Source organism: Fringilla coelebs, assembly GCF_963513975.1.
Source record: "Fringilla coelebs genome assembly, chromosome: Z".
Lineage (NCBI taxonomy): Eukaryota > Metazoa > Chordata > Aves > Passeriformes > Fringillidae > Fringilla > Fringilla coelebs.
Genome location: NC_140031.1, coordinates 25,635,011 through 25,661,350, shown reverse-complemented (window position 1 = coordinate 25,661,350; position 26,340 = coordinate 25,635,011). Strand labels below are relative to the sequence as shown.

General features: G+C 41.4%; 1 protein-coding gene across 1 annotated transcript; it reads left to right on the top strand.

Moving 5' to 3' along the window:
- The first annotated feature begins 10,282 nt into the window (after positions 1–10,282).
- BTF3 (basic transcription factor 3) lies at positions 10,283–17,855 on the top strand. The gene is made up of 6 exons (XM_084224975.1): positions 10,283–10,389; positions 10,683–10,751; positions 13,918–14,031; positions 14,224–14,425; positions 16,961–17,017; positions 17,500–17,855. Exons 2-6 carry the CDS (start codon positions 10,683–10,685, stop codon positions 17,544–17,546), a joined length of 489 nt encoding a protein of 162 aa, XP_084081101.1. The 5' UTR covers positions 10,283–10,389; the 3' UTR covers positions 17,547–17,855.
- The last annotated feature ends 8,485 nt before the right edge of the window (positions 17,856–26,340 follow it).

Sequence of the window (26,340 nt, the reverse complement as noted above, 5' to 3'; positions counted from 1 at the left end):
GGCGCGGCGGCGGGGCAGCGCATCGGTAGCGGCCGGCGCGGCGCGGCGGGCGAGCGGGCGCTTTCCCCGCCGCCGCCAGGCCTCCGCGCCGCTCCGCGGAGAGCCGCCCCGCCGCCGCCACGGGCAGGCGGGCCGCTCCGAGCCGCGCCGGCCCCCAGCGCCGCTGCCGCGCCTCTGGAGCGCTCCCGCCGCCCGCTCGGAGGCGGCGGCTGGTCAGGGTTTTGTTTCGGGGTATTTTTTGCTGCCGTTTGGATTTCTCTCTTTCTCTTTTTTCCCTTCCCTTCCCCGCTTTTGGGGATCTTTTTCGGGTTTTTTTCGGTTGGAATCGGTTATTGTGGGCGCAGGGAGGTTGTGCCGTCTCTCCTGGAAGTCGGTTTCCCCTTCTTTCTCCTCACCTCAACCCCCAGACATTAATGGATGCGGGGCAGGAGGGAGCGCGCCTAGTCCTGGGAGGAGGAGAGGGGAGGAGGCTGGCGAGGAGGGAGGGCGTAGGGGATGGCTTGATGGGCCTTAGGAAACACGGTGAAAAGGCTGGGGCTTAGTCCCAGGGAGGGCAGCCTTCCTCCCCGCCTTATAGCGAGGGGGCCATCACATGGATCCCAGCGTCAGAACCTGGCGAGTCTTCCCCCCCGCCCCGGCCAAGAAGGGCGCCTCGCCACCGTCTGGGCCCTCCCGGCCTCATCCCATCGAGGAGGGGCTCTGGGGGGGCCGCGGGGAGACCGGTGCCATGTTTAGTGGAAAAGGGGAAAAAAAAAAGATAACACTTGCCCCCCTCCGTGGGGAAAAAAAAGAAAAAAAAAAAAAAGAAAAAAAAAAGTGCAAGTCTTTCGCAAAGTGTAGGAGCATCTTCCCAGAAACCCTCCGGAGGGTCTAGGAGCTTCGCATCTTCCGGGGTTGCCCTCAGAGACGGGGTGCTGCTTCCCGTGGGAAGGAAGGGGGAAAAAAAAATCAAACCGGAGAGGGAGATGGTGAGTTAATAAACTTCAGACTTCTGTCCGCGGAATGGTTGAGAGACATCCTTCCTTACCTCTCCCCCATCACCCTCCAGAGTTTAATTTACTTTAGAATGAAATAAAATATCTCTTGCTGTCGACCTCACAAACTCTAAAAGAACAGCCTCCAAAACACACCACTATTCTCAGTTTAATTGTAAGGCTATGGTTATTAAAGAGATAGAAGCAGCTCACTCCATTATGAGAAACTCTAACAGAGAATTAGCGTTAGCGCCTTTGTATGTAAAGGAAATAAATTCACTGGCCTTTAGAACGGGACTTTCGCTTTAACTAGGAGCAACACCCCTGAGAAAGCGACAGAGGATTGCTTGCTAATTCAGTGGCACTGTTCCCCTTTTCAGGTGATCTATGATAGACAGAGACCGGGGCCCCCTTTATGTAAGGGCGGGCAGGAGGAAAAAAAAAAAAAAGAGACAAAAACTCCACCAAAAAACCCAAACAAAATAAAATCCGCAGAAATTTGGACAGAAATGCAATTACCACGGTCTTAAAAAGAAAGGCTTTGAAAAATCCCATCTTTCCCAGTTCTGGCAGGATAAACCGCAATCAAGATCCGACTGGGATGGGAGTAAAGGAGCATTTCGTTCTTTGGCAGAAATCGTCGTGAGAAGGGCAGACTGATGCATAAAGTCTAATTGATCAAATCTCGCTTTGCAAACAACGTACATACTCAATTTCTCAAAATAAGTTTTTGATATACTGTCCTAACCCAAAGCTACAAGCCACCCTGTTGCAAACCCAGTTCCATGGATTTACAACATAATCCTTTCTACTATTTCCAAATAATCCTATTTACATTTTGTTCACTACTAAGGCGCCTGCAAGACAATACCACCAAAAGTTACAAAACGGGGGGGGGGGGGTGGGGGGGTGGGAGGGGGTGGGGGTGTGTGTGAAAAGAAAAAAACCCTCTAGACCCAGCAAATTACTATTTTTTTTCTGCACAAAAATAGATATTACTCAGATTTATAGTTCTTACAGTTAATAAAATCTCTAATTAGTTTTAAGGTCCTGGGGAATCTACGAAAAGAAAGGTAGATAGGATTCTTCGTCTTCAAGAGGTTTTTTCGTCTTTACAATGAGTTACTATTTTATCTTTCTGCTTCCTTTCCCCCCCCCCCCCCCCCCCCCCTTCATTCTTTATCTTCTCCTAGCCTGGACGTTTAAAACCGTCTTTAAAAAATCATGCTCTGAAGTACGAAGAACGGTGAAGTTTAAAAATGCACGGGGAAGAACCACTGTCGCGACAAACCAAAAGAGCCGAGGTCTGCCCTCGATCCTCCGCTAGCAGAACGCACGGGTGCTTCACTGAGTCTGTGACACCGACGGCTCTTCGACAGCACCGAGTCCCCGCGAGCCTCGGCTAGGGTGCGGGTCTTTCTGGACGTGGCCGATCGGGGTGGCGTCGCGGGGGTTGGCATTTCCCTTGGTAAAATCCGGCCAGCGGCGGGACCGCGGGCTTTGCCCTGTCCCCCACCTCGCGGTCAGTCCCGGTCCGTGCCGCTCCGCTCCGGGCATTGCTCTGCGCGGACGGGGGATGCCATCTACCGGCAAGGAGCGCCGGCGGTGGGACGCCGTGTGCGGGGGCAGGGGCTCGGCGTGACCTCCCTATCCAAAGCAGCCCCCGAGAAAGGCAGGGTCGAGCAGGAATCCCTCGCTCAGCGACTGAGCGGGACCCCGAGACCCTAAAGAAGAGTTTTGGAGAGCACTCTGTGAAACGGCTGAAACTTCCTGGACCACTTTACCACCTCCGTGACGGGGCTCTCTGCCCACACACACAACCATCAAATGACCACCCTTGACTCAGGATCTCGGGGCTGTCTTCTACGGTTTCCTGCTGGTTGTGAATGATCTGATATATCGTGCATCTAAAACCACAGTTGCACAGAAGCAGGATGAGAAATACAGTTACTCAGCTAGGATTTATACTTTTTTTTTGGGCATATTAAAATTAATAATAAATTTTAAATTATTATGAATTGTAATTTTTGATATTTATTATACATACAATTCCTGCATGCATATACAGAACATCAACATTTTACCAGTGCAGCCCAGGCCTCTATTAAAAATCAAAGATTACCCTGGGCACTATGCAGGGCACTTTCAAGCAGCCACACTGGCACACTGGCTGAGGTGCTCTGAGTTTTCTAGAGCTGCAGAACTGGACTTTTTCTTAAGGTACAGAACCATTTTTTGGAATAATTTACATTTTCTGTGAATGTTGTGTCTTGGGTCAAAGATTGGATGGAATTCTGAGCTGCTTGTGTCATAGAATGAATAAATGCTCCAGCAATGACCTTGCAAAAGGATGGCAGTGTCCATGACAGAGACAATAACAGTGACAGCTGTGGTCTTCTTTGCCCACTATAACAGTGACCACCATTTTATCTCCACTTTTTTGGTGTTTATTTTCTCCTACTCTTGTAATGCACTTTTGGGGAAGGTAACACTACCTTTAAACATTCTGCGGAGGCTGGGATTACAATGTCTTGTGATCACAATGCATGGGAGAGGGTTGGCAGCAGTCACCTGAAAAACTGAAGAAAATCTGGGGTTCCAGCCATGTTTACTGCTGAAAAAGGATTTATCATCCTTGTAAGTGAACTCCCCTCTGCTCCTGTCAAACATTTTTTTTCTTCTTGCTGAAGTTGGTTTGGTTTATTTGTTTGGTTAGGTTGGATTTTGTCAGGGTTTTGTTTTGTTTGTTGGTTTGGTTGGTTTGGGGTTTTTTTCCTCCTTGTCCTATAATTCTTGTGGGCCATGTACATTTGTTCTAACAGGTGAAAGTGATTACCTTTAAGGGCCTTTGGGCTTTTAATTTCTGTAAAATGTGATTTAATGTTCTCATGATGTTCTGATCTTAAGAAGCATTCTTACTAGGTTAGACCAAGACCCATCTAGCAGCATAAACTGACTTCAACATCAGCTAAGACCAGATGTTTAGGGACGAATATAGGAACAAAACAAGTGTGTAACATTAATTCCTAGCTGCCAGAAATCTAGTTTTCAAGCTGTTTGTTTGTTTGTTTGTTTGTTTGTTTTAAAGCAGAGATAATATCTGAATTTAACAGCCTGTGAGAGAATTTATTCCATGAATTTGTCTAGTTGTTTTTTGAAATCATGTACATTTACTCCACTAAACATATTCTGTGGTGAAATGCTCCTAAGCTTTAATCATGAATGGTAAGAAATGTCTCTTTTCATTTGCTTTGTGCAAGTCACCTGCTTATTTAAATGTGATGCACTCTCATTTTTGTAATGGAAGAGACAAGGAACAAGTGTTGTTAAACACTTTCTTCCTGCTGTTCATGACTCCATAGATTCTATGACAAATTTTTTCATTGGTCACCTTTTTTTATGTGAAGAGTTCTCCTTCTGAATCACTGGAGTAGCACAAAAGTAATTATGTATTCCTGACAATCTTTGTCATTCTCTCCAACTTTTTTCTTGTTCATCTCACCCCTATTATTTTCTTAATAGTCCTTCAAAACAGCATGAGATACTTAAATTTGCTTTGCCAGTTTTAATTTCAACTGATTATTTCTACACTTTAAAGCTAGTAACTATTTCCTGTGCTGGTGGAAGGATATCAGATTTACAAAATGAAGTACTGGCTGCTGGACCTGATATAGCAGAGTATTTTTACATGAACAAATCATGCTTGTTTAGGTTACCTTTAATTTCATAACTTCACCAACTACTGAAAACCTTTCTACCATTTTCTACATAAGCCCTTTTTTTTTGTTGTAAACAAACTTTAGCAAACTAGGAGGGAGATCCCATAGTTAGTGTCTCAAATATTTGAGATACTTTCTATTTCGTTCTGTAGAGATGGAAGTAAGCCCCAAAGGAGTACAAACTCATTCATAAAGGCAGTGAATATTGGCAGGTACATTCTTTGTTCACTTAGAAATCCTTGGGGATAAGCTGTATTGTGATCAAAGAAAAAGAAGATCAGTTTTTCCATCTAGAACTTAGTGGGTAATGGGTTCCTGCCAGGACTTGAGCAGATAGCAGCTAGCTGTGGCAGAAGGAGCAAGGCCCTTGCCTTGTTCAGCCTTTCCACCTCTTGTTATGTATGCTCACCACTTGTATGCTCCTGCCGAACACCAGCAGGACCAGGAAGTCTAGAAAATCAAGTCAAATCCAGAATGAATAAAATTCATTTTGCAGCTGCCAAGGCATTAATCAAAGGTAGCATGATGGTACCTATACTTCTAATGTGGGCCAAATTTAGTCCTGATTCATCCTGGGCTAAATGTGATACATTACACACATTTACATGTTCATGTTGGGTCATTTTGTCTCAACAATGTTTTGACTCGCGTTAATTGTTTAAAAACAATAAAAAGACCACTGTCTTAGCAGAGGTCAAAATATTTATGTGATCACGTCTTGAAGGATTTAAGTTCTCTTGAATTCTGTGTATAGAATGTCTTTAGGAAAAAACAGTTTGTCTAAGTCTCTTACATCTGTGCATAAATTTAAGGTATCACCTTTTTCACGCATAGTCAGTAAGGGATATAGCGACTTCTATCTCTTACTTATTTTCTAGCAAGGTATTTGCTATTGACTAAGACTAACAGGCAACCCTTTCTTGGTGAGCTTTTAGCAGTCTTATTAACTCGAATTCCCAAATATCCTGCAAAGCCTGTTTGAACCATGTACAGTGAAGGCAGGGGATTCCTGATGTAGTACTTCTCCAACTACTCTCCTGTAGGACTCTGCAGGGTGTTACAGAGAGAGGCATCCTGGAGGTCGTAAAAAGCTTGTGACATGGCTTGAAGCCCAGGTGTTCTGGGTTGCTGAGTTTAAAAGCTGAGTTTAAAAGTCATGGTGAGAAAAAGACACTGTTCACTGGGTATCAGCCTCTCTTCCTTGACACTAAAGTCTATTACAGATCAACTCTGTGGCACATGATACAACATGGCATGAAACAGCACCAGGCTTATGTTGAATCTTTGTGGGCTCCTATCAAAATTAATATATTTTATATTCCCTAAAAAGTTTCTAGTTCTTCAGTGAGTCTAATGTCTGGAGATATCTGGAGATGGCTTCTTTTCCATTCATCTCTCTCTCAACATTTTTGGTTCTCTACTATATAATGCTGCTATTTTCCTCCATAAAAAATTGCTAACACACATGGGTATTTTCAAGATTACTTAGTGCTTTTCCCCTTATGTCCTGCAGTTAAATACAGCATTCTTCTGAACAAATGTTTCCAAATGAAGTTTTAACTATCAGATTTCCTTCACTGCCTAAAACCACGTTTTTTTCCCTTGTTGTTTCTAGTAATCAAGACAAATATTGCTTCACTATAGCCTGATCACTTATGGTTAGGATCTGTGATTAGTTCCCTCAATATGATACTAGCACCTCTCCTCAACATGCCCTGTTATTACTTATGCAGCACTGGCCAAGACTTTTAGGAGAGCTTTTTCACTGCCGAGAGCAAATATCATTCTTCTGCCTTTAAACTTCCATATAATTTAGGAAACAATTTTTCCAAGTAACCATTTTAATGATCTTCCTCCACTCCTATGCTGTTTCAGTGTAGCAAATGAACTTTCCTTTAGCAATGTATATTCTTTGATGTTTTTGAGGTCATGACTTTCACCCTTTTTCAGAACTGAAAAGGTGCATACTGAGCTCAGGGTCCCTCTCAGTGGTACAGTCCTTGGATCTGCTTCATTTCTCCATAGAAGTTCTTCAGCTACTACTAAATCCAGGTTTAGGTTTATGTTTCCCATTATGGAATTACAAAGAACAACTGAAGAAAACAAGCCAATACTATTTTAGCATGCTAAAATCCTTTTTGTCAGATGTAAAGTTTGTTTTTTGAAGGTCTCCTGTTTGATCCATGAAATGTAACCAAATCTTAGAGCCCCTTGAACTGCCACTTTTGAATTACTTTAGCTGAGTTCTGATACAACTCAGCAATGTGGTTTTCATCATAGTTTGTCTTCAAAAATCTCACATGAGGGCATATAAGATCATATCTCTAGACCAGTTGATACTAAAATGCAAGCTGTAACAGCATTTTCTATAGTTTCTATCTTGGAATAATCTTTCTGTGATTCATTTTCACTTCAATATTTTAGTCTTATAAAATATTTTGCTTGCTTGTAATCATCATTTGGCCTAACAATTCTAGAATATTATACATATATTGATGCAGACTGTAATAAATCTGAAGCAGATTGATTTTTACTTTCAACAGCTTGCAGTGACTCAGGTTTGTTCTGTGTTTTTTCATCTCAGCTCTCTTCAATTTTGCTGCAGGTACATTGGCACTTTTATCCTGCAAAAAATTTATAAGCTTTCTTCTTAGTTTCTAAGAAACTCTGTCTTCCCCAAACACCCCCTTCTCCTAAATTTGCTTTTTTCCCCTCCTTCTGAATTACATACTGGGGTTGCTAGTTCAGATAAATAATATGGGCTTCCCATGCCATCTTTTCTCCACAAACTGATTGACTGTTCAAATTTTCCAGATACAGTGGACCAAATTTTTGGAGGTTCCCCACCATCTTTTACAGTTGTTTGATCATCCCCTAATTTTCATCTGTGATTCACCTGGTGGGAGGCACAGAGTCTGCTGCTCTTCAGCAGTGCCTTTTGAATCATCATCTCCCTGAGAATTTCTATCCCCACTAGATGGAGTCATTTTGGGATTATCATTAATTTTCACTAATTACAAAGGCCTCGATTTTAACAGGATCAATATATTTTGTACAAATTATCACTCAACTCTGGTGTAGTGAAAACATAACATAAGAGCAAACTAAATTTACAGACACACAAAAAGTAGTGCCTTGGCAAAATCTTGGCTCTGGAGATTACTAACAAGGGAGACAATGCTAATCAATAAAGAAGGATAGATTAATTATTAACATAGTCTTACAGAAACAAGACCAAAGAGAATAGTTAACTGAGGATATTCCAGACAAGAATCAGTATAAAAGGCATAAAAATACAGGGTGAGAAGACGAGGTCAGCAGTATTTCTACTGGTCCCAGTTGGCTCATCAAGCTCAGTTGGGGTGGTGACTGGGACCAGGAGCAACAAGGCTCCTCCTCTCTTGCATCACTCTATGAGCACGTGTAGCACTGAGGAGAATGCCAGGCTTCTTCCCCCATAAATCTGCTCCAGCCCTCTGCTGTGCAACACAGCTCCTGCAACGACTGCTTTTTCTTCTGCTGGAGCCAGACATGCGCGTTCCCCACGGCTGTGAGATTAGTCACTCTCGTCAGAGTAAACTCAAACACAGTGGCAAACTTGTGGAGGACTGAAATTGTAGACTGTGAATGATCTACCTCAGAAATGCAAACTGAGGAACAAGGTTTACATATACTCCAAGGCAGCAGCAACTGCATGAGTTAGGGCTTGGGAAGTGTGTGTGTTTGGTTCTCAGAATAGGACTCCGAAAACACAAAGACTGGCAATACATAAAAAGGGTAGATTAAGGCCTCAGTGAGGGAAAATGGCTACAGGGGAACATCTCTGAGGGATCCAGCATGGGCACACAGACGGTGTGTGCTGTCTGTGACCAGCAGCAAGCAGCCGCATGTGAGTAGTTTATAAATTACAATAACATAACAGAGGAGGAAAAGCCACAGTGAAAAACACACTATGGTAGAAGAAATAAAAAGAACAAGGGCTGTTACACAGGCAGCAGTGACAGAAAAAAACTCGGTCGTTTGGCTGGGCAGGGGCAGCTGGGGGCATCGGGGGTTGGTTCACTTAAGGGGCCCTACCACAGAGCTCTGCACTGGCCAGCTCTGCACTGGAGGAAGGAGGCAAGTTGTTGGGGACAGCAGGGAGAAGCACAGCCATGGGCTTTGAGAGGGGGCCTGCACTACAAAAGGGAGAAAGAAACATAATGCTCACGTTTTGTAGCATGAGAAATAACAAACACATAATTAGCGAGGCCACAACTGGAGCACCATGTCCAGTTCTGGACTCCTCAGTACAAGAAAGACAAGGAACAACTGGAGAGGGTCCAGCCACACAAGCACAACTGCTGGGGCATCGCTCTTATGACAGACTGCGGGAGCTGGGCCTGTTTAGTCTAGAGAAGACTAAGAGGGGATCTTGCCAATACGTATAAATATCTCAAAGGCAGGTGTCAAGAGGATGGTGCCAGACTCTCTTCAGTTGTGTGCAGTGACGAGGAGCAATGGCCATAAATTAAAACACAAGAAATTCCACCCCAACTTGAGGGATAACTTCTATATGTTGAGGGGGGCCAAGCACTGGAACAGGCTGCCCAGGGAGGTTGTGGAGTGTTTCTCTCTGGAACTGTTCAAAACCCACCTGGATATGTTCCTGTGTGACCTCCTCTGGGCATTCCTGACTTCGCAGGGGCGTTGGACTGGATGATCTCAAGCGGTCCCTTCCAACCCCAGGGGTTCTGTGGCGCTGTGATGCCAGACCATGGACATCAAGCCTGTGGTGGGGAACTTTCCTGGCAGGGCTGCAGGTATCAGGGTGCATAAGAGGGCAGCAAAGTGGTGAGGGCAGGCATGGTGAGTGCTGGGTCCTGCCCTTTGTCAGAACAACCCCAGAACACTACAGGCTGGGGCAGACTGGCTGGAAAGCTGCCCACAGGAAAACGACCTGGGTGTGCTGATCCAAACATGAGCCAGCATATGTCCAGACGGCCAAGAAGGCCAACAGCATCCTGGCCTGGATCAGCAATAGTGTCGCCAGCAGGAGCAGGACAATCACTGTCCTGGCACTGGTTAGGCCACATCTCCAGTGCTGTGTACAGTTCTTGGCTCTTCACTAGGAGGAGGATATTGAGGTGCTGGCAGAAGACCAGAGGTGGCCAACAAAGCTGGTGAAGGGTCTGGAGCACAAGTCCTGTGGGAACAGCTGAGGGAGCTAGGCTTGTTTAGCCTGGAGGAGACTGAAGGGTGACCTTACCAGTCTCTACAACTACCTGAAAGGAGGTAGAGCAAGTGGAGGTCGACATAAAGAGGAATTTCTTCCAGAAAGGGTGACAAGATATTGGAGCAGGCTCCCCAAGGAGACGCTAGAGTCACTATCCCTGAAGTTGTCTAAAGAAAGAATGGCGGTGGCAATGGGTGCCATGGTGTGGTTGACACGGTGCTGTTCGCTCACGCGGCGGATTCAACCACGCCGCAGGTCTTTCCCAAGCCGACGGACGCGGGGTTCCCACAACCCGCCGGGCCCGGCTCGGCCCGCCCCGAGGGCGGCGGGGCGCCCCCTGCCGGGCCCGGCGCGGCGCACGCGCGGTCCGGCGCGCAGGTCCTTCCTTCCGGCCGCCATCTCGCTGTGCCCGCGTGCGGATCCCGGCTCTGCGTCCTGCCCGCCGCCTCCAGCCGCGCTCCGCGCCCCTCTTCTCGCCGAGGTACCAGGGGGGCGGCCGGGAGGAGAGCGTGATTCGGCCGGGGGTGGCGGGCAGCGGTGGTGGTTAGAGAAAGGGACGACGGTTACGGTCTGGGCCTGAAGGGAGGCTCGGCTGGGCTGGGCTGGGCTCGGCAGCTCTGCCCGCGATCTGAGACCGTCCCGGCCCTGTGGCGGGGCGGGGCTGCCGGCGTGCGCGGGGGGCGCGAGTGGGTGTGTGTGAGGGGCGGCTGTAGAGCCCCCTGTGCCCACCTGTCCCCACCTGTGTGCCCACACCCGCTCTTATTGTTTCCGCAGATGAAGGAGACCATCATGAACCAGGAGAAGCTGGCCAAGCTTCAGGCCCAAGTGCGCATCGGTGGCAAGGTAGGAGCCGCCTCCCTGCGCTGCCGTGGGGATTGCGTGTCCCTGCCCGAATATCGGGCCTGGCACAAGGGGTCCCGGAAACAGGGGTGTGGAGCAGCCATGAGTGCTCTCATCTTCGCTTTACTGTCCTCAAGGGAATCTGTGCTCCTCCAGGGCGCTCTGAAGTCACTTTTGTAGGTGCAGTATGTAGTAGCTGAGTCTCCAGACGTTTCTCTACGTGTATGTTTTGTTACTGCAGATTTAATATTCTGTACTAGGGTGAATGGGAATCTTGTCATCAGCAAGGTCAAGTGCAAGGTATTGCAGCTGGGTCAGGGCAGTGCCTGGTATCAACACAGGCTGGGGATGAAGAGAAGGAGAGGAGCCCTGCCCAGAAGAATTTGGAGGTGCTGGTGGCTGAGAGGCTGGACATGCCCCAGCCATGGGCACTCACAGCCCAGAGAGCCACACCTGTCCTGGGCTACACCCAGAGCAGTGTGGGCAGCAGGGCCAGGGAGGGGATTCTGCCCCTCTGCCCTGCTGAGACCCCACTGCAGTGCTGCATCAGCTCTGGGGTCCCCAGCATGGGGTGGTCATAGAGATATTGGAGCAAGTCCAGAGAAGGGACAGCAAGTTAATCAGAGGGCTGGAGCTCCTCTCTTGTTAGAACAGTCTGAGAGAATTGGGACAGGTCTGCCTACAAAGAGGAGGCATTGGGGCCTAATTGTGGTCTCGTGGTACCTGAAGGGAGCCTGAAGTACCAGAAAGATGCATCAAGACCATTTACAAGAGCATGTAGTAGCACGTCAAGGGGGCATGGGTTTAACTTGAAAGTAGATTTAGACTGGATATTAGGAAAAAATTCTTTACTGTGTGGCTGGTCAGGCACTGGAATGAGTTGCCCAGAGAAGCTATGGTTGCCACTTCCCTGGGGGTGTGCTAGTTTGGATGGGACTCTTGAGTAACTTGGTCTAGTTAGAGGTATCCCTGCCCATGGCAGGAGGCTTGGAAGTAGATGGTCGTTGTAGTCCTCTTACAGCCATCCCATGCTAATTCTATGGGCTGTTTTAGAAAATGTGGGAGATTCGAAGTGAATATACCTTACAGCAGGTGAGGTTGGGGTATAGTTTTCATAACAGATCTTAGAGATCTTATGTTGCTGATTCATCAGAAATACTTAGGGTGCTCAAGGCAGTTTTTTGCCTTTCTGCACAAAGATGAAAATTTTATACTTGCTTCTGTATGCTTCTGTAATTGCAGACTAAAATAATCAGAAAAACTTTATTTTGTTACATCTGAATATATGTATTTGTGTTGTGTGTTTACTTAAAATGTGAGAAAAGTATGTTTAATATAGTCATATGACAGTAAACATTTTAATTATAGTGTCAGTCTTAATTCAGAAATTTTTCAGAGATCTTTGATACCTGAGGGAGTATACACAATGTTCTAGATTACAAATTATTCAACAGAAGTCTTACTGACAGAGTTTCCAGGAGAGCTTTCATTCCAGTGTTTGCTTCTTTTTTTTTTCTCAATTTCCTTTTGCCAATTGCTGGACATTTAGGCAGCCTTAAAACAGGGTTTATGTAGTAATTAACTACCTTGGTAATTTTTGCATATTCTTGGTATATGTTAATGGTTAATTAGAGAACTCCTGTATAATTTTGCTGTTATGCATGTTAACCGGTGTGTGTTTATTGACTATAGAGGCTTTTAATGTCCGTCATGTGAGAGCATGCATTCAGATTACAGTTCTTGCAGCTTGCTGGTCAATATAGGGCTTTTATAGACATTAAGCAAAGCTTAGAATGGTCATTTAATTTTAAAATTGGCATGTGAAATAGTTGGAATGCCTGAACCTGCCATATTATTACTTTTTATAATGGGAAATTATTACTGATATCTTCATTGCATTGTTGCCTTGTAAATTGAGATGGGTGTGAAGGAGGTACATATTCCCCCATATTCCTTGATTCAAGACATCACGTTCTGAAATTTACTGAGAATTTTGTTGTCCAGAGGGACTTCGCATATGCCTTATCTAGCTCAATTCTTGGGTAGACAAGGCACTAAAATAAAGCATTTCTATTATTTTTAGTAGTTTCCAAACCACTGTGTGTGCTAACCCAACAGTAGCAGGGTGTGAATATCAAGTTTTTTTGACAAAAACTTAAATGTTTGAGTGGTAGTCTTCCGAGTGTTAGTTTCAAATGAATTTGTCACTAATATTCCTCATTGTTGGTAACAGAATTATGTTAGAGTTGTTACTGTCCGGCCAACTTTTAAACTTCTGACAGTAAACTGGGAAGGAATTGCAGCTATTTGTATGGCTGGGCGGCAACACATTCTCTTCTTATTAGCAAGTGGTAGATGAGTACCTGGAGTGGGAGGACTTAGATTAGTAGTTACATTATGTCAAAAAGTAGCTTGGTTTCACTTTTTCACAGACATTTTATGTCAGATTTTCCTGAACCCTTCTGTAAGCAATTGAAGAATGACATTTTCTGCTTTTTCATATAAATAAGTTATATTCTAATGTAGGACATTTACTTCCCTGGAGGAATCTAGAGCTTTGGGTCTGTAGGACAGCTTAACCTTTGCTTGTTTGGTTTCTAAACAGGTTGGTCTAGAACACCAGAAATATTACTAAAAATGTATTTATGAAATATTTTGGGAAAATAGGCATTCTTCAAATATGTAGATCCATCAGAAAGATGGGTATTTAGAATAAAAATGTAATATTTTGACTTTTCTCATATTCATTTGTTAATGATGTGTTCATAGCATTATGGCCGCTGACTTTTACCAAAATTTGACTATAATCTAAGAAAGATAATCTAAACAAAAGCTAGTAATTGCTTGAAACTGTTCATTCTTCAGTTTTATGTCTTGCGATGACTTGGGTTAACAAGGATAAGTTTGCAACTTCCCTCTTCTATGATGTTGCAGTAAACCATGAGACATTTGTGGAATAAATATTCTCTGCTGGTATTGCTTCCTAAAACCTTATGCTTCTCCTTCATGTGCAAATCTTATCTTAGTGCAAAAGAAAAACAGGTAAAACACAGGTGCAGTATGTTAAGTTGGGTTTGTAGAGATTGTAAAGTAGTTATACAGCCTTTAGGATTAAAGTTTATGCGAACTACTTAAACTTTACCTTGTAATTTTTTTTTTTTTTGCAAAGGGTACTGCCCGCAGAAAGAAGAAGGTTGTTCACAGAACAGCTACAGCAGATGATAAAAAACTTCAGTTTTCATTGAAGAAACTGGGAGTCAACAATATTTCTGGAATTGAAGAGGTAATTGCTTCAAAGGAAAGAAAAAATTAAATAGAAAATGTATTAAAATCAATTTTCTGGTAAGTAACATAGGTCCTAAACTTGTCTGTAAAATATCAATAGGTCTTCCTGAAGCTTTAAGAATTTTAATTTCCTGTTAAATTGAAAAATCCTCTTAGACTGTTTCAAATTCTGGATTCTTTTTTCTTGCAGGTAAACATGTTTACCAATCAAGGAACAGTAATTCACTTCAATAACCCAAAAGTTCAGGCATCTCTGGCTGCTAACACTTTCACTATCACCGGCCATGCTGAGACAAAGCAGCTGACAGAAATGCTGCCTAGCATCCTAAACCAGCTCGGAGCTGACAGTCTGACCAGCCTCAGGAGATTGGCGGAAGCTCTACCCAAGCAATGTAGGTTGAAACTTGAATGTGTTTCATGCCGGCAGCTGAGGCTTATTACTGTAGCAGTAGTGACGTTCTGTGCACTCTTGTTGTCTGCAAGCATATTATAAAATGCTTATAAAGAAACCAAATGCTTTAAAATCAATTTTATTTGTAGAGCAAACCCAGTGGCAAGTATGACTCAGTAAAGCGAACTCACCTATTAGTGTGTCTTATAGCTGGGTTAGCACTGGAAAACTGTAGCCAGACTTGTTTTTCTGGTACTTTCCTTCTTGATGTGTCTGCCATATTTTGACATATCTTGTTCCTTATAGCTGGATGTATTAATTACTCTGTAAGCGTTAGGTTTTAAAGGAGGATAAACTTGAGTATATCTCTTGACACTTGGAATGAAAATGTAAGTAAAGGGGAGAGGGACATAACAGACATCCTGTGATTGCTTTTCTCCCTCACAGGTGTGGTAAAGTATTTCTCCATGGGCTTTTTGATAACTTGGAAGAAATTACAGGGTATTTACAAGGAAGTACATTATCATTTCAGTATATGTTCAACAATGTAGAGAACAGGGCTGATATGAGCATTAAGCTAGATATACCAACTTCCTATTCCATATTTAAAATAGTAAAAAAGTATGAACATTCGTTCCTTCTAAAACTGGGAAAAGTATAGGAAGGAATTAATATGTAGTGTTTGATAAAGGTGCTGTTGCTACATGATGAAAATCAGGAGTGGAAGACTTGTTGACACTGGGAACATTCCTTGTGTCCTGTGTGTACAGTCTTCCTACTTTGTGAAAAATCTTAAATATCTTGAATGAAATATGAAATATCTGAAATACCGTAATGAAATATCTGAAATATCTTAAGCCCATTCCTTTAAAGATAGGGAACAGCCTAAACATGGAAAAATGAGATATAATCATTGTGTCTTTGGCAGTTCTAATTTGATTGTCAGTTTATTATTCTTCCTCTGCTTTGTTGCCAAAGCAGCCTCTATTTACATTTCTAAAATTGATGGTGCCCTCCTGGCAACTTACCAATGAAAAAAATTTTGATAGAAGTAGTCCTCAAGATGTGGGGTAAAGTGTTCTTTATCATGATCCTCAGATCCTTTCTTCTAATGTCACCTGTGTGGTAGTAGTAGAGCTTGAAAGAAAAGAGTACTTGGAAGGATTTAGAATGATTGCTGAAGTTCTGTTTTCTGATTACAATGAGAAACCAGTTATAAGAGGCTATATTCTAAGCTAAATTGTGGAGTTTTAGAAAGAGGGAAGCCTTTTTGAAATTATATTCTTTTTATATTCTAGTGAATGGCTATTTCTTTTTATATTCTAGTGAATGGCTATTTCTTTCCACTAAGAGTGGATGCTAGAACTAGTTGCACAAAACTTTCTATTCAGCATTGTCAGCTAGATTTTGAAGCCTGACATCAATGAGTGAAACATCTGTGATGATTGCAGATGCTAAAGTAAACTTGGGCTGCTCTTGGGGATGAGAGGTAATGCAGGTAATTTAGGATGAAATAACATGGGTTGCTTTTAAGATGTTGTTTTTAATGTTAAGATGCACTTAAGATTTAACAACCCTCTGACAAATTAAGGTCAGTGATGTCCTTGTCCCAAGTCCTTTCAAAACAAAGTTTATTTATCAGTTCTGGCTCTCTAGAAATTAATGTAGAGATCTAGTAAGAGACCATCTTTTTCTTCGTGCTTTTCTTAAAAATTGAGAAGGTTAATTATAATAAAGCTAAGGTAGTGGAGAGTAAGCGACAGTGTGACAGTAGAGCTAAGAATAGTTGTAGAGTAGTGGCACAGGCACCAGACACTTGTGATACCTATTCATAGCATTATACTTCTGCCCAGTTCAGCAGATGCTCACTGGTCTGCTACAATGGAGATGTTAAGTCTCACTACCTCTGTCAAATGCAACAGGAATGGTTAAAGAAATTACTGAGTCAGCAAATATGTGTACACTAGAACACTAGGTCACCTCAACTACCTAAGGAGTGTAAAATTGCATGTCCAGCGCCATATTCCTCTGACTTTACCAGGGAACAGTAATACCTTTTAAGTACTTCTAATTGTGTCTTCCTGCAACTTCACAATTACGCCTCAGCTTTCTTTGGATGTGTAGGATAATAAGATCCTTTCTAGTCCTTAAAACTTGGTGATGTAAAATATGTAAATTTAAGAGCCTTGTGGTAGTCCATAAATCTACTTTTAGGAAAAACTGGTAAAATCAATCTCCACTTGTATTTGGAAATTATTGTTATGCAGAGTACTCAATATCTACATACAAGATGGTGACTGGTACGCTGTTTAGCATGCGTCTTCTAAATTTACTACTGGGCTGTTTGAGCATTCTCAGTAATAAAGGGAATGTAAACTTCCTACATTAGATAAAGATTTTTATTTACAAAACTGGATAAAGCATTGCAGCTTAGCCCAGAGTCTTAGATAATATTTTCAAAAACACAAAGCTAAACAATAAATCAAAATGCCTATGGTGAGCTTGAATGAAGCTTTTGATCTACTTGCTCTTGCAGCTGTGGATGGAAAAGCACCACTTGCTACTGGCGAAGATGATGACGACGAAGTTCCAGGTAAGAGCAAACATGCCGTGGAGTAGAGGGAAGTGAATTTTGCTGAGAAATCTTACAAATAGCATAAGATCAGAACAGGGATATTAAGAGTGATGTCTTGTGACTTGTCACACAATTTCTGTGTGCAGATTATTTCATTCATTTCAGATACCATGAGAGACTTCGCAGTTTGAGCTAGCATTTTGGTCCTGTGTTGAGGTGATAGCTATAACTAAGATCATTATTTAATAAATAATGAGAAACTACCTTGTCAGAATCACTGCCCAGTTGTTATAGTGAAGTTTAATCCTTTTAGAATTGTGCTTTTTAATGGACGGTCCAAAATTACTTTGGTTTGAGCAATATTTGTTCTGTATTTTACAAGCTGAAAGTTTTTATGGTAAAAACTTGCTATGAAGTAGGACTTAGGAAAAAAATTCAAACTCAAAATGTTCGGCAGAGGGGAAGTGGGTCAAACTTTAATTCCACCAATCTTTTTCTAGATCTTGTTGAAAACTTCGATGAAGCTTCGAAGAATGAAGCAAACTGAACTGTCACCTCCTGAATAAAATTAAAACTTGAAAAAGCTATACGGAGCTGCTATTTTATATTGTGGCTGCCTTGATTTATTTCCTGATGAGATCTCAAGATCTGTGATATTTGGAAACTCCTTCAATCTACAGCTCCTTAGTTACTGCTTGTACACTATTATTTTTGTGGCCCGATTGAACAAACCTATGCTTTGAAATAAGTCAGATTGCTAACAAATTTCTGCCTAAACACATTTTTTGAGTAACTTCTATACAAGCAAACATTCATCTTTAATGAACTTTGGCATACAATAAAAATATAAAACAAAGTTTCTGGTGTGACTTTTTGTCAGAAAATCAGGGACAAAAATAGTAAACAAGAGGTCCTAAATATTAAACAATCTTAAAATGTTTTGCTTTTCTGCAGAGCATCCTGCTTTTGCTTTGTTAAAAAGCTGGCTCCTGAAAAAGATCTTTCTGTACATAATGAAACCTTTTGGACTTAATTGGTAAATTTCTGGCATTGCAGGTTAGAGCTAGGTGGGCTGTAAGTCAGTCTGTAACCTACTGGATTTTAGAAATAGAATTGTATTTTAGCAACAGGTAATGGTGGCTTAATCTAACACAAAACATGCAAGTCGCAGAAGAATTTTTACTTGCCAGCTGCTTGCTGCTAATCTTCAAGGCTTTGGAGAGCTACATGCGAGTGTTAAATTTTTATCTTCAGTGTTTTAATAGGTATTTGCGTGGCGCAACTGTTTATTGGGTTAAACAATACCATTTTTATTTTATTTATCTTAAACCATCAGTTATATGGGGGAATGAAGCACAGAAAGAAGCATTAATAAAATTGATAGTGGCTCTTAACTAAATTTATTTATCACCTTCAGATTATTATTAACTAATAATTTGAATGTTTCAGGAATGTGTTGCTTTTATTGCTTTTTTGGGTTTTTTGTTGTGTTTCAGAGAAAAAGAAAACTTTTTAGGGCACAATAAAGACATTTTAAATTCTGTTCTGACCTCTGTGTAGCTGGAGCTTCCAAGGATGAGAGCTGAATTTCATGTTTGTGAGTCAGTGATATTAATGATAGTTTAGAAGCTTGCATGACAGAAGAGCACCCAGCTACTGGCCTCCTAAGGTTGTTTCTAGTGTGGATACTTCAGGAAGTGTAGATTCACCGTGACTTGCTGAGGATAAAATTCAGGGTAGGAGTTGCTGTACCCTTGGAAAAGCTCTCTGTGTGCCTGGAAAAGGGTGGATCTGTGTCTGACTTGCCAAGCATGTTTGTCATGGTGTACATTGGGAAACAGTGGAAGAACTTGTTCAAGCCCTAAAACTCCTGTTGTTTGAGTAACACAGCAGAATAATGTGAGCATGACTTGGCTGAAGTCAGGTGCAAGAACTTTAAGTGACAATTTTAGAGCACTTGTCTTGGTTTACAAGTACTTCAATAGTGACCTGTGCTTGTACCATTGAATTAGCTTAAAATGTGCATTCGTTGAATTGTGGCAATAAGGTAGAAAAACTAGGCCTGCGTGAATTTGACTTTGGAAATAAAGATGGAAAATATAATTGCTGTGTATAAGGGAAAAACCAAATTCTGCAGAGTAGCTTGCCAGACTTCCTGTGACCTGTTGAATAAATAAATGATATGCTGGGTTTTTATGAATGTGTTACCTGTTCCGTGATTCAGATATGCTAGTCCACATAAATTGCTTTGTAGCCCTTATGAAATACTTTCTACTGGTTTCTGTCTTAAGAAGTAACTTCGGGCCTTGCTTAGATGTTACAGACAGTGTTAGCCTTTTCCCCTCTAACAGACATATATTTAGTACTTAAAACAATAAGATCCTTACTAAAGCGGTGTCTTTGAGGGGCAATGTTAATCTAGCGATGAACACCCATGTGACATGCCTGTGGAAGTCTTTGTGCAAATTGTGCTCCCAGTACACTCCCAGTCAGGAAATACTGGCATAATCTGCATCTTCATACTCAGACTGAGGATAAAGGTATGAGCAAAATATGTTCTTGACTATAGCAGAGTCTAAATGGAAGTAAAGTACCTATCTGGTAAGATTATAGTATTCTTTATGTGTAACTTGGTGTTCAATCCTGGACTCAGTGGTGTGATTATTTTTCTCTTGGTAAGGAGTTTAGTTACGGTTTTCCTAATCTGTCACTAATTGCTAGAAATTGAGAATAGTTGTGCTGATGTTTCTCATCAGGTTGAATTTCTGGGTAACCATACTGTAATTATGCTATTATGGATTCGTATCTAGCTTTACTCAAGGAAAATGGCTCCCCATTCCAAATATTTTGGACAATGGAGAAGTGAAAACAAATGCCTGTGTTTCTGCTGAGTTTTTTATTTTTAAAAGGCTAAAGGAATGTTCAGGTTCTGTCACATTAAGCTCTGAAATAACTCAGTGCAGTGATTGGTTCTAGTGAGGTTTTTCATAATGTTTGGAACAGATTTTTGGAAACATTTTCATAATTGTTAATCTTATGCTTTAAGGGCTTTGTAGTGTTCTAAAATTAGTATATTCTAATATCAAAACCCAAACAACAGAAACCTTTTGGGAGACGGTGAAGCTGTGTGTTTTATTAGTTGTGTACATATGAAAAGTTTCTAACTATGGTTTTAAAGTAATACTGATTTTAAAGTTCTCAAAGTCACCTTGCATTATTATTACATGTTTGTTCTTATTGTTAATGTCTTCTGAGGGGTGATTGTCTCTTACGAAAAGTAATCATTGAGAATTTCAAGTAATTTGTAGTGCACATTTAACATACATGACAAAGGAAGAATGTGGTTTAATATGTTTACAGCTCAATACTTTAAATTCAAAATCAATGGTTGTGTATCATATTTTATTGGTTTGCCTGGAGTGTGGAGGAAGTTAAGTGTAGTTGCCATCTCTAAAATTTTGTGCTGATACTGTGTTTTGTGGGTGAAACTTTGTACAGATAATTTACTTTTCCTCGAGTTGTCTGCTGTATCTGCTGGAAGTCTAAATATGTAGTGGTAAAGTTGGAATAACCAGCTATTCTCTCCTTTAAATGTGGGAATAGATTGAAACAAGTTAGTAAACTGGAGGGTTAATATTCAACAGAGATATGGGGAAGTCTGTGTTGATGATGACTAAAGTACAACTCTAAGTGACTGTCAAGATGGTGGTATATGTAAAAAGGAGACCTTTCTAAGATACGTATTTTAAAATATTAATAAGTACTCAGCATAAAATATTAATAAGTACTCAGCATGTCTTGCACGTAACTAATACATGTAATGTGGCTTCTAATTTTTCTGAGCTATTCTTTCTTACTTTTCTATCATTTCAGCTGCATCTATGAGAGTTGCTGAAATGTTTTCTACTGGATATGATAGTTGTAAGATCTTGACCAGTAACAGAGATTGGACTCTGAGAAGAAATCTTACTTTACAGAAAAAAGGATCTTACGTTGCAGCTGAGCCAAGCTTACTTAGCTTAGGTGAACTGTCTGTAGCATAAGGAAGTACCGTGATTAGTTTGACTATGAGGTGAACTCAGTAACTTTAAAGATGGATGAAGAGTGGATGTATATGGAAGCTCTGAGAATCAGGAGTATAACTATTTCTGTGTATTCTAATTGACTTTAAGCTGTGGTTTCTTGGTAACATGGTACCTACAGTTTCATCATGGAAGTTTTAACTGCTTTGCTGATAGTCTGTCTTCATGTGTGGATTATCATTATAAAATAACCTTACTGAATAGAATGAAGATATTTTATGTAATCCTATTACTGTACTGTCTTGCTGTAATCAGTTTTTTTTTTTTTAAGAAGAGATTAATAGATGTAATATACATTACATTTACATTGCACCTAAGGTATCCTGGTAGTGAAAAAAAGTCCATTTGGACCATGTTTGTGTAGTGTAGGGATTAGAAAAACAGACGAGTTACAGCCCAATGTTTTTCATTGCTAATGAATCCAAACAAATCAGAGCAATTATTGACCAATTAGTGTTGTAATGGTATGGACTATAATCATTCGTGCCTATGTCTGTAACCTCTTGCATGGGTGGAAGGTAGAATTCTAGGATATCTTGCTGCTATTCAGATTGGTTGAAACTCAGTTTGATCATGCAAAAGCTTTTGGTTGTGATACCCAATAACCAAGATTTGCAACATGTCCTCACACAAGGATTTGTTGTGCACTGCAGGTTACTGGCAGATAAACGTTGAAGTATCTGCTGGACTTGACATCCTTATTCTGCAATTCTATTGGACAGTGCCTTTTTTTTCCTTCTTTTTTTCTTTTCTTTTCTGGAAAAATACAGTAATGGGCTGTGTCCTGCTCCAAATTTTTAGGGCACACATGAAGTTGAGTTAACATTCTCTGTGTAAGTTGTACCTGAGTTAATAATGTCTATAAAGATTATGCTGGAGTCTCAAAAATTTCGGCTCTGCATACCTGATAAGTATCCTGCTTATGACATGTAGCTTGTGGCAAGTGTTTGCACCTGCCTGTTATCACTGGTTTAAAATGATGCAATAAGATTAGGCAAGGTTTCAAGTTGTTGAAAGTATCAACTTAAACAGAGGGAGCTGTGGGTTTAAGCTGCCTCTTCAGGGACTGTGACTAGTCCTGATACTCTTTCCTGTTACTTCCAGTAACTGCATCAGGCAAATGCAGATGTAACTGAGTATAGTCAGAACTCTGAACAGTAGCATCTCTCTACAGTGAGCTGCTGTTTTGTGATGGATTTCTAGTAACTGTATGTAAGCAAGACAGCTGCCACCTTTGAGAACCCAACTCAGATGTTCTGAGAGGGCTTCTTGCCCTCTTGTGCCTGTAAAAAGAAAGATGTTTGGAGGTGCGTGTGACATTGGTGTTTGACATAATGTCTGTGGTATTACACAGAGACTGTCACTGGTAGTCACAATGGAGTAGAATGGTGTTAAAATGTATGGGGTGATGAATATGTTCCTTGTCTCTTCAGTATAGTTGCCTCTGCAGAACTAGGAGGAATTAAAAGTAGTAATCTTTAGGTTATTACTCATTAGAGCCACATAGGTGAGTAACATAGCTAAGATGCACGGTAAGCAGACTTAAGTGGTTAGGAGCCATTTTTATACTACTTATAATGAACAATTGCTTCTTAAAGACGTCTGCATTTGTGCTAATTTCTAACATTGCTTGGCTTCACCTGTCCAGGTCAGTCATCTCATTTTGTTGTGTTAGATTTTTAGCATTCATCTGCTCCCAGCGATCATGAGCCTTACGTAAATACACAGTGAGGGTTATGCGAACATGTGTTTGAAGGATTCAAACCCAAACTAAAAATGAGATGAAGTGAAAAAATTGAACAACTGTGTCAGCAGAGTGGCAGGTTTATTGATTTGCGATGTCCATTACAAGTTTTTGTTCCAGGGACAGTTGGTATTCAAAGCCCCAGGGAGGAGTTAATTTGACAATTCCTTTTTTTCCCCTCACAGCTGCTTTGCAGCAGTTAGTGTTAGGAGTCAGTAGTTACTACAGTACTTTCTGGTTTAGGGAAGCTCTTAAACAGTGTGAAACCAGCATAGCCAGCTCATGTAGTGGGGTTTGCCTTTAGCATATGTTGGGGGCAACATTTGGGTAAACAATTCCCATGTACATCTGCAGCATTTCATGCTCCAGTAATTACTACCCGGGGGTGATGATGTTTAAGATTTTGGCGGGGGGGGCGGGGTGGGGGTGTTGGGGGTGGGTATGTTTTTACTGTGTAGAAGCTAGACTAGCTTACAGGTCTCAGGATTCACTGAGTCATCATCTTCCACCAGCATACAAAATTCAGACTTGCTCAGATGTGACCTTGTGCACGTATACACTGGTGTCTAGGCTGACCTCTGTCAGGATCTGTATTCTAGATGGATTGTCTTCTGCTTAAGTGTGTGTCAGCCCCTGCATTTGTACAACAGACCCTTTACTCACGTTATATTTGTTCCTCATATTTTAGCAATATCCTATTTTAATAATTTGTACCTTGGAAATAGGTGATTGATTATTTCAAAACTTGTTTGTACTCCTGGTTATGTCCCACCTTGGCAACTCTCTGGTTTCATTGGGATATACAGTATATTTGACAGACAAACTATGTAAGCAGGCTGTAAATTAAATTCTAGTGGGGATGCAAGGCTTCAAGGATGTGCTGATACATTTTTCTGGGATGCTGTGGACATTCTGGCAACAGTTTTGTCTGAACAGAAAATCATAATGCTTCAAAACTAAACCTTTTTGGAGACAATGGTGGTGTTGTTATGCCTGTGATTTTACCATATATTTGGGATAGATTATACCATGGTTGCAGAGTAGATAAGCAAGCTATTTTTGCGATATGTTTTCAGAAACAATTGTGTTGAATCCCTTAGATGGTAACATTCAAGGTGGTCTAGATGTAGTCTAGTGGCTACAAAAATGGGGTGGAAGGATCTATGTGGTTTAGCTAATGCTTGCCTGTTTTTCCGTGGTGCTAGGAGGCTGAATGAATTCTGGCACATCAAATGTGGCCGCATCATTCAGTGTCCTTTAGCTGACAACAATACACAAGGTTGAGTCCAGCCATTGGATGGTATGATAGGTCCTTCTAAAATGTTGGCAATGGTGTATACTAGAATCGGTGTGAAAGTGGTTGCTGTTGTGTAAGTTTCATTTACTATTTATGACATAGAAATGCTGATGTGCTAGAAAATTTTGTAGGCTGTGAAAAGCATGTGATGTGATTGTACTTGCTGTGCTTTGATTTCATTGCTAAAGAGCATGTTCAGTTGATTTACATAACGAATCAAAACAATATCTCCCACAATGCAGGTCAGGATTTTTTTTCAGAGGATTATTTAGGGATTACTTAGGTTTATTCTTGCAGGAAAAGGATGAGCCATACAGTGCAGTCCCACAACTGTAATCCACTTGTTGCTGCATCCAGTTTACATCTTCCTTTCTGTTGGGGTTTGCAACCTTCCCTGCTGATTTCTGCGTACATGGTTGGCCTCATCACTGCTCATCTGCAGAAGATGGACTGACATGCTTACAGTCCTGTATGCCTGGAGAGTTGCTAGCTTAATTTGGTGACAAATAACCCTCAACAGAAAGATCTATTCAGACGTCATTCCTAGAACTATAATAATATATAACCCCTAACAATATCTTTGATCTTTAAAAGTTCCAAGTGACTGGATTCCTAATTCACCCAGTTATACATTCATTGCCAGATGGAGCAGTGTACTTCCTGAAAGCATTATGTGCTGCACAGCAGGAGGTGCATGCAAGCGGAACTGCTATAACAATACTAATGATGATCATTCTAGTGATGGGCAATGTCTGCACTCCAGTGATTTATACTGTTGTTGTAAAGGAAAAAGGTTTGGTCCAGAGTGTTGAGGAAAAACTACTGGAATGCCCCTAACATTAGCTTACTAGTTAAAAATGCAGAACATATTTGAGTCTTTCATTTCAGTAAATATAGTCTGTCTTTTTTTTTTTTTCCTATCCCTCATTCCAGAGAATATGGAGTTACATCTGGTTGATGCTAGGTGTAGGCTAGAGCTGTGAATGTGAACTGCTTAGCCAAAAGTCACCTAGAATTAGGATAAACTTTCACAGTTGCTCTACTTCTGACATTATTTTGTTCCAACTGTTATAAAACAGTTGTGGAAGATGAGTAATAGTTCTGGCATTAGTTTACAGCTGTTTCCTCAGGCTGAGCTAAGCATCATCATCAAAGTTTAAAGAAGCAAGATTTAAGATTGCTTAAAGGTAGATTGTAGGACCAAGTCCCAGTGAAGTTGCTCTGGAAATGCAAAACTGTTGTGTGCTGTAAATAAAAGTTTGTCTCCTCTTGTTTCTCAGCTTAAGAGTAAGGTCCAGTGGCTGATTTTTATCTTGGAGTTGTGCAACATTATTTCATACTGCAGGAATACCATTGGGTTAACAACTTGGGGGGCGGGGGGGAAAGTGTCATGGGGCACTTCCATCATGGCCCTGGGACAGAGTTTTCCTCTAGTGCCACAGTGAGGAGCCAAGATCATCTCCTGTGGATCATGGAAAAGGTGAAGAGCAGAGGCCCCATCTTCCATCACTTGGCTTCCTGCTGTTGGCACCTGCTCCCTGTGTGGCATAAGGAAATGTATGATACAGGTTTTTTGTTTTTTTTTTTTTAATGCCAAGGAAAAGCCCACAGGAGGGCTGAAGGGAGATTATGCTCTGCCCTGGGAAGGTCTGGCAGGAGGTTGCTGCTTTCTGTAACTGTCTCAGAAATACAAGTGGGGAATTCAAAGTCCAAGACAGATGAACAAAGAAGGCAACAGAGTGGAACTAGTAACAGCCCCAGGGAAAACCAGAGCAGACAGGGAAGAGTGTTACAAAGTGCTCATCAAATTTACATGCAAATAGTAATGCTAACATTGTACATGATTAACCAGAATACCCTGCAAAGTCAAAGGGGAATGAATAAGACAAAGACTTTGTGCAGCTCTGAAGCATTTGGCTGTTACTGCTACATGAAACTGCTGGCAATCTGCTTTGTGAGCAGAGTTCATGACATCTGTGTTTACAGGTTGCACATTGAATTTGGCAAAAAATAATTTAGTTAATCAGGAAAAGCAATTTATTATATATAGATCTTAATACTCTGAAAGTGCATACTGTCATTCAAGTTCAAATTTAAAAGATGAACAATTACATTGTAAGAAATTACACTGGTAAGAGCTTTTGGTAAAAACTTTGGAGAAAATCAGCTTGTAATTAAGATTCTGACTGCAGAATTTTAAAACTCCTCTGGTCCTGTG

Bases quoted from the DNA above. Each gene is read 5' to 3' on its own strand.
- BTF3 (XM_084224975.1), top strand. From the start codon at position 10,683: ATGAAGGAGACCATCATGAACCAGGAGAAGCTGGCCAAGCTTCAGGCC. The intron at 10,752-13,917 runs GTAGGAGCCGCC...TTTTTTGCAAAG, and splicing joins AAGTGCGCATCGGTGGCAAG to GGTACTGCCCGCAGAAAGAA. The intron at 14,032-14,223 runs GTAATTGCTTCA...TTTTTCTTGCAG, and splicing joins ATATTTCTGGAATTGAAGAG to GTAAACATGTTTACCAATCA.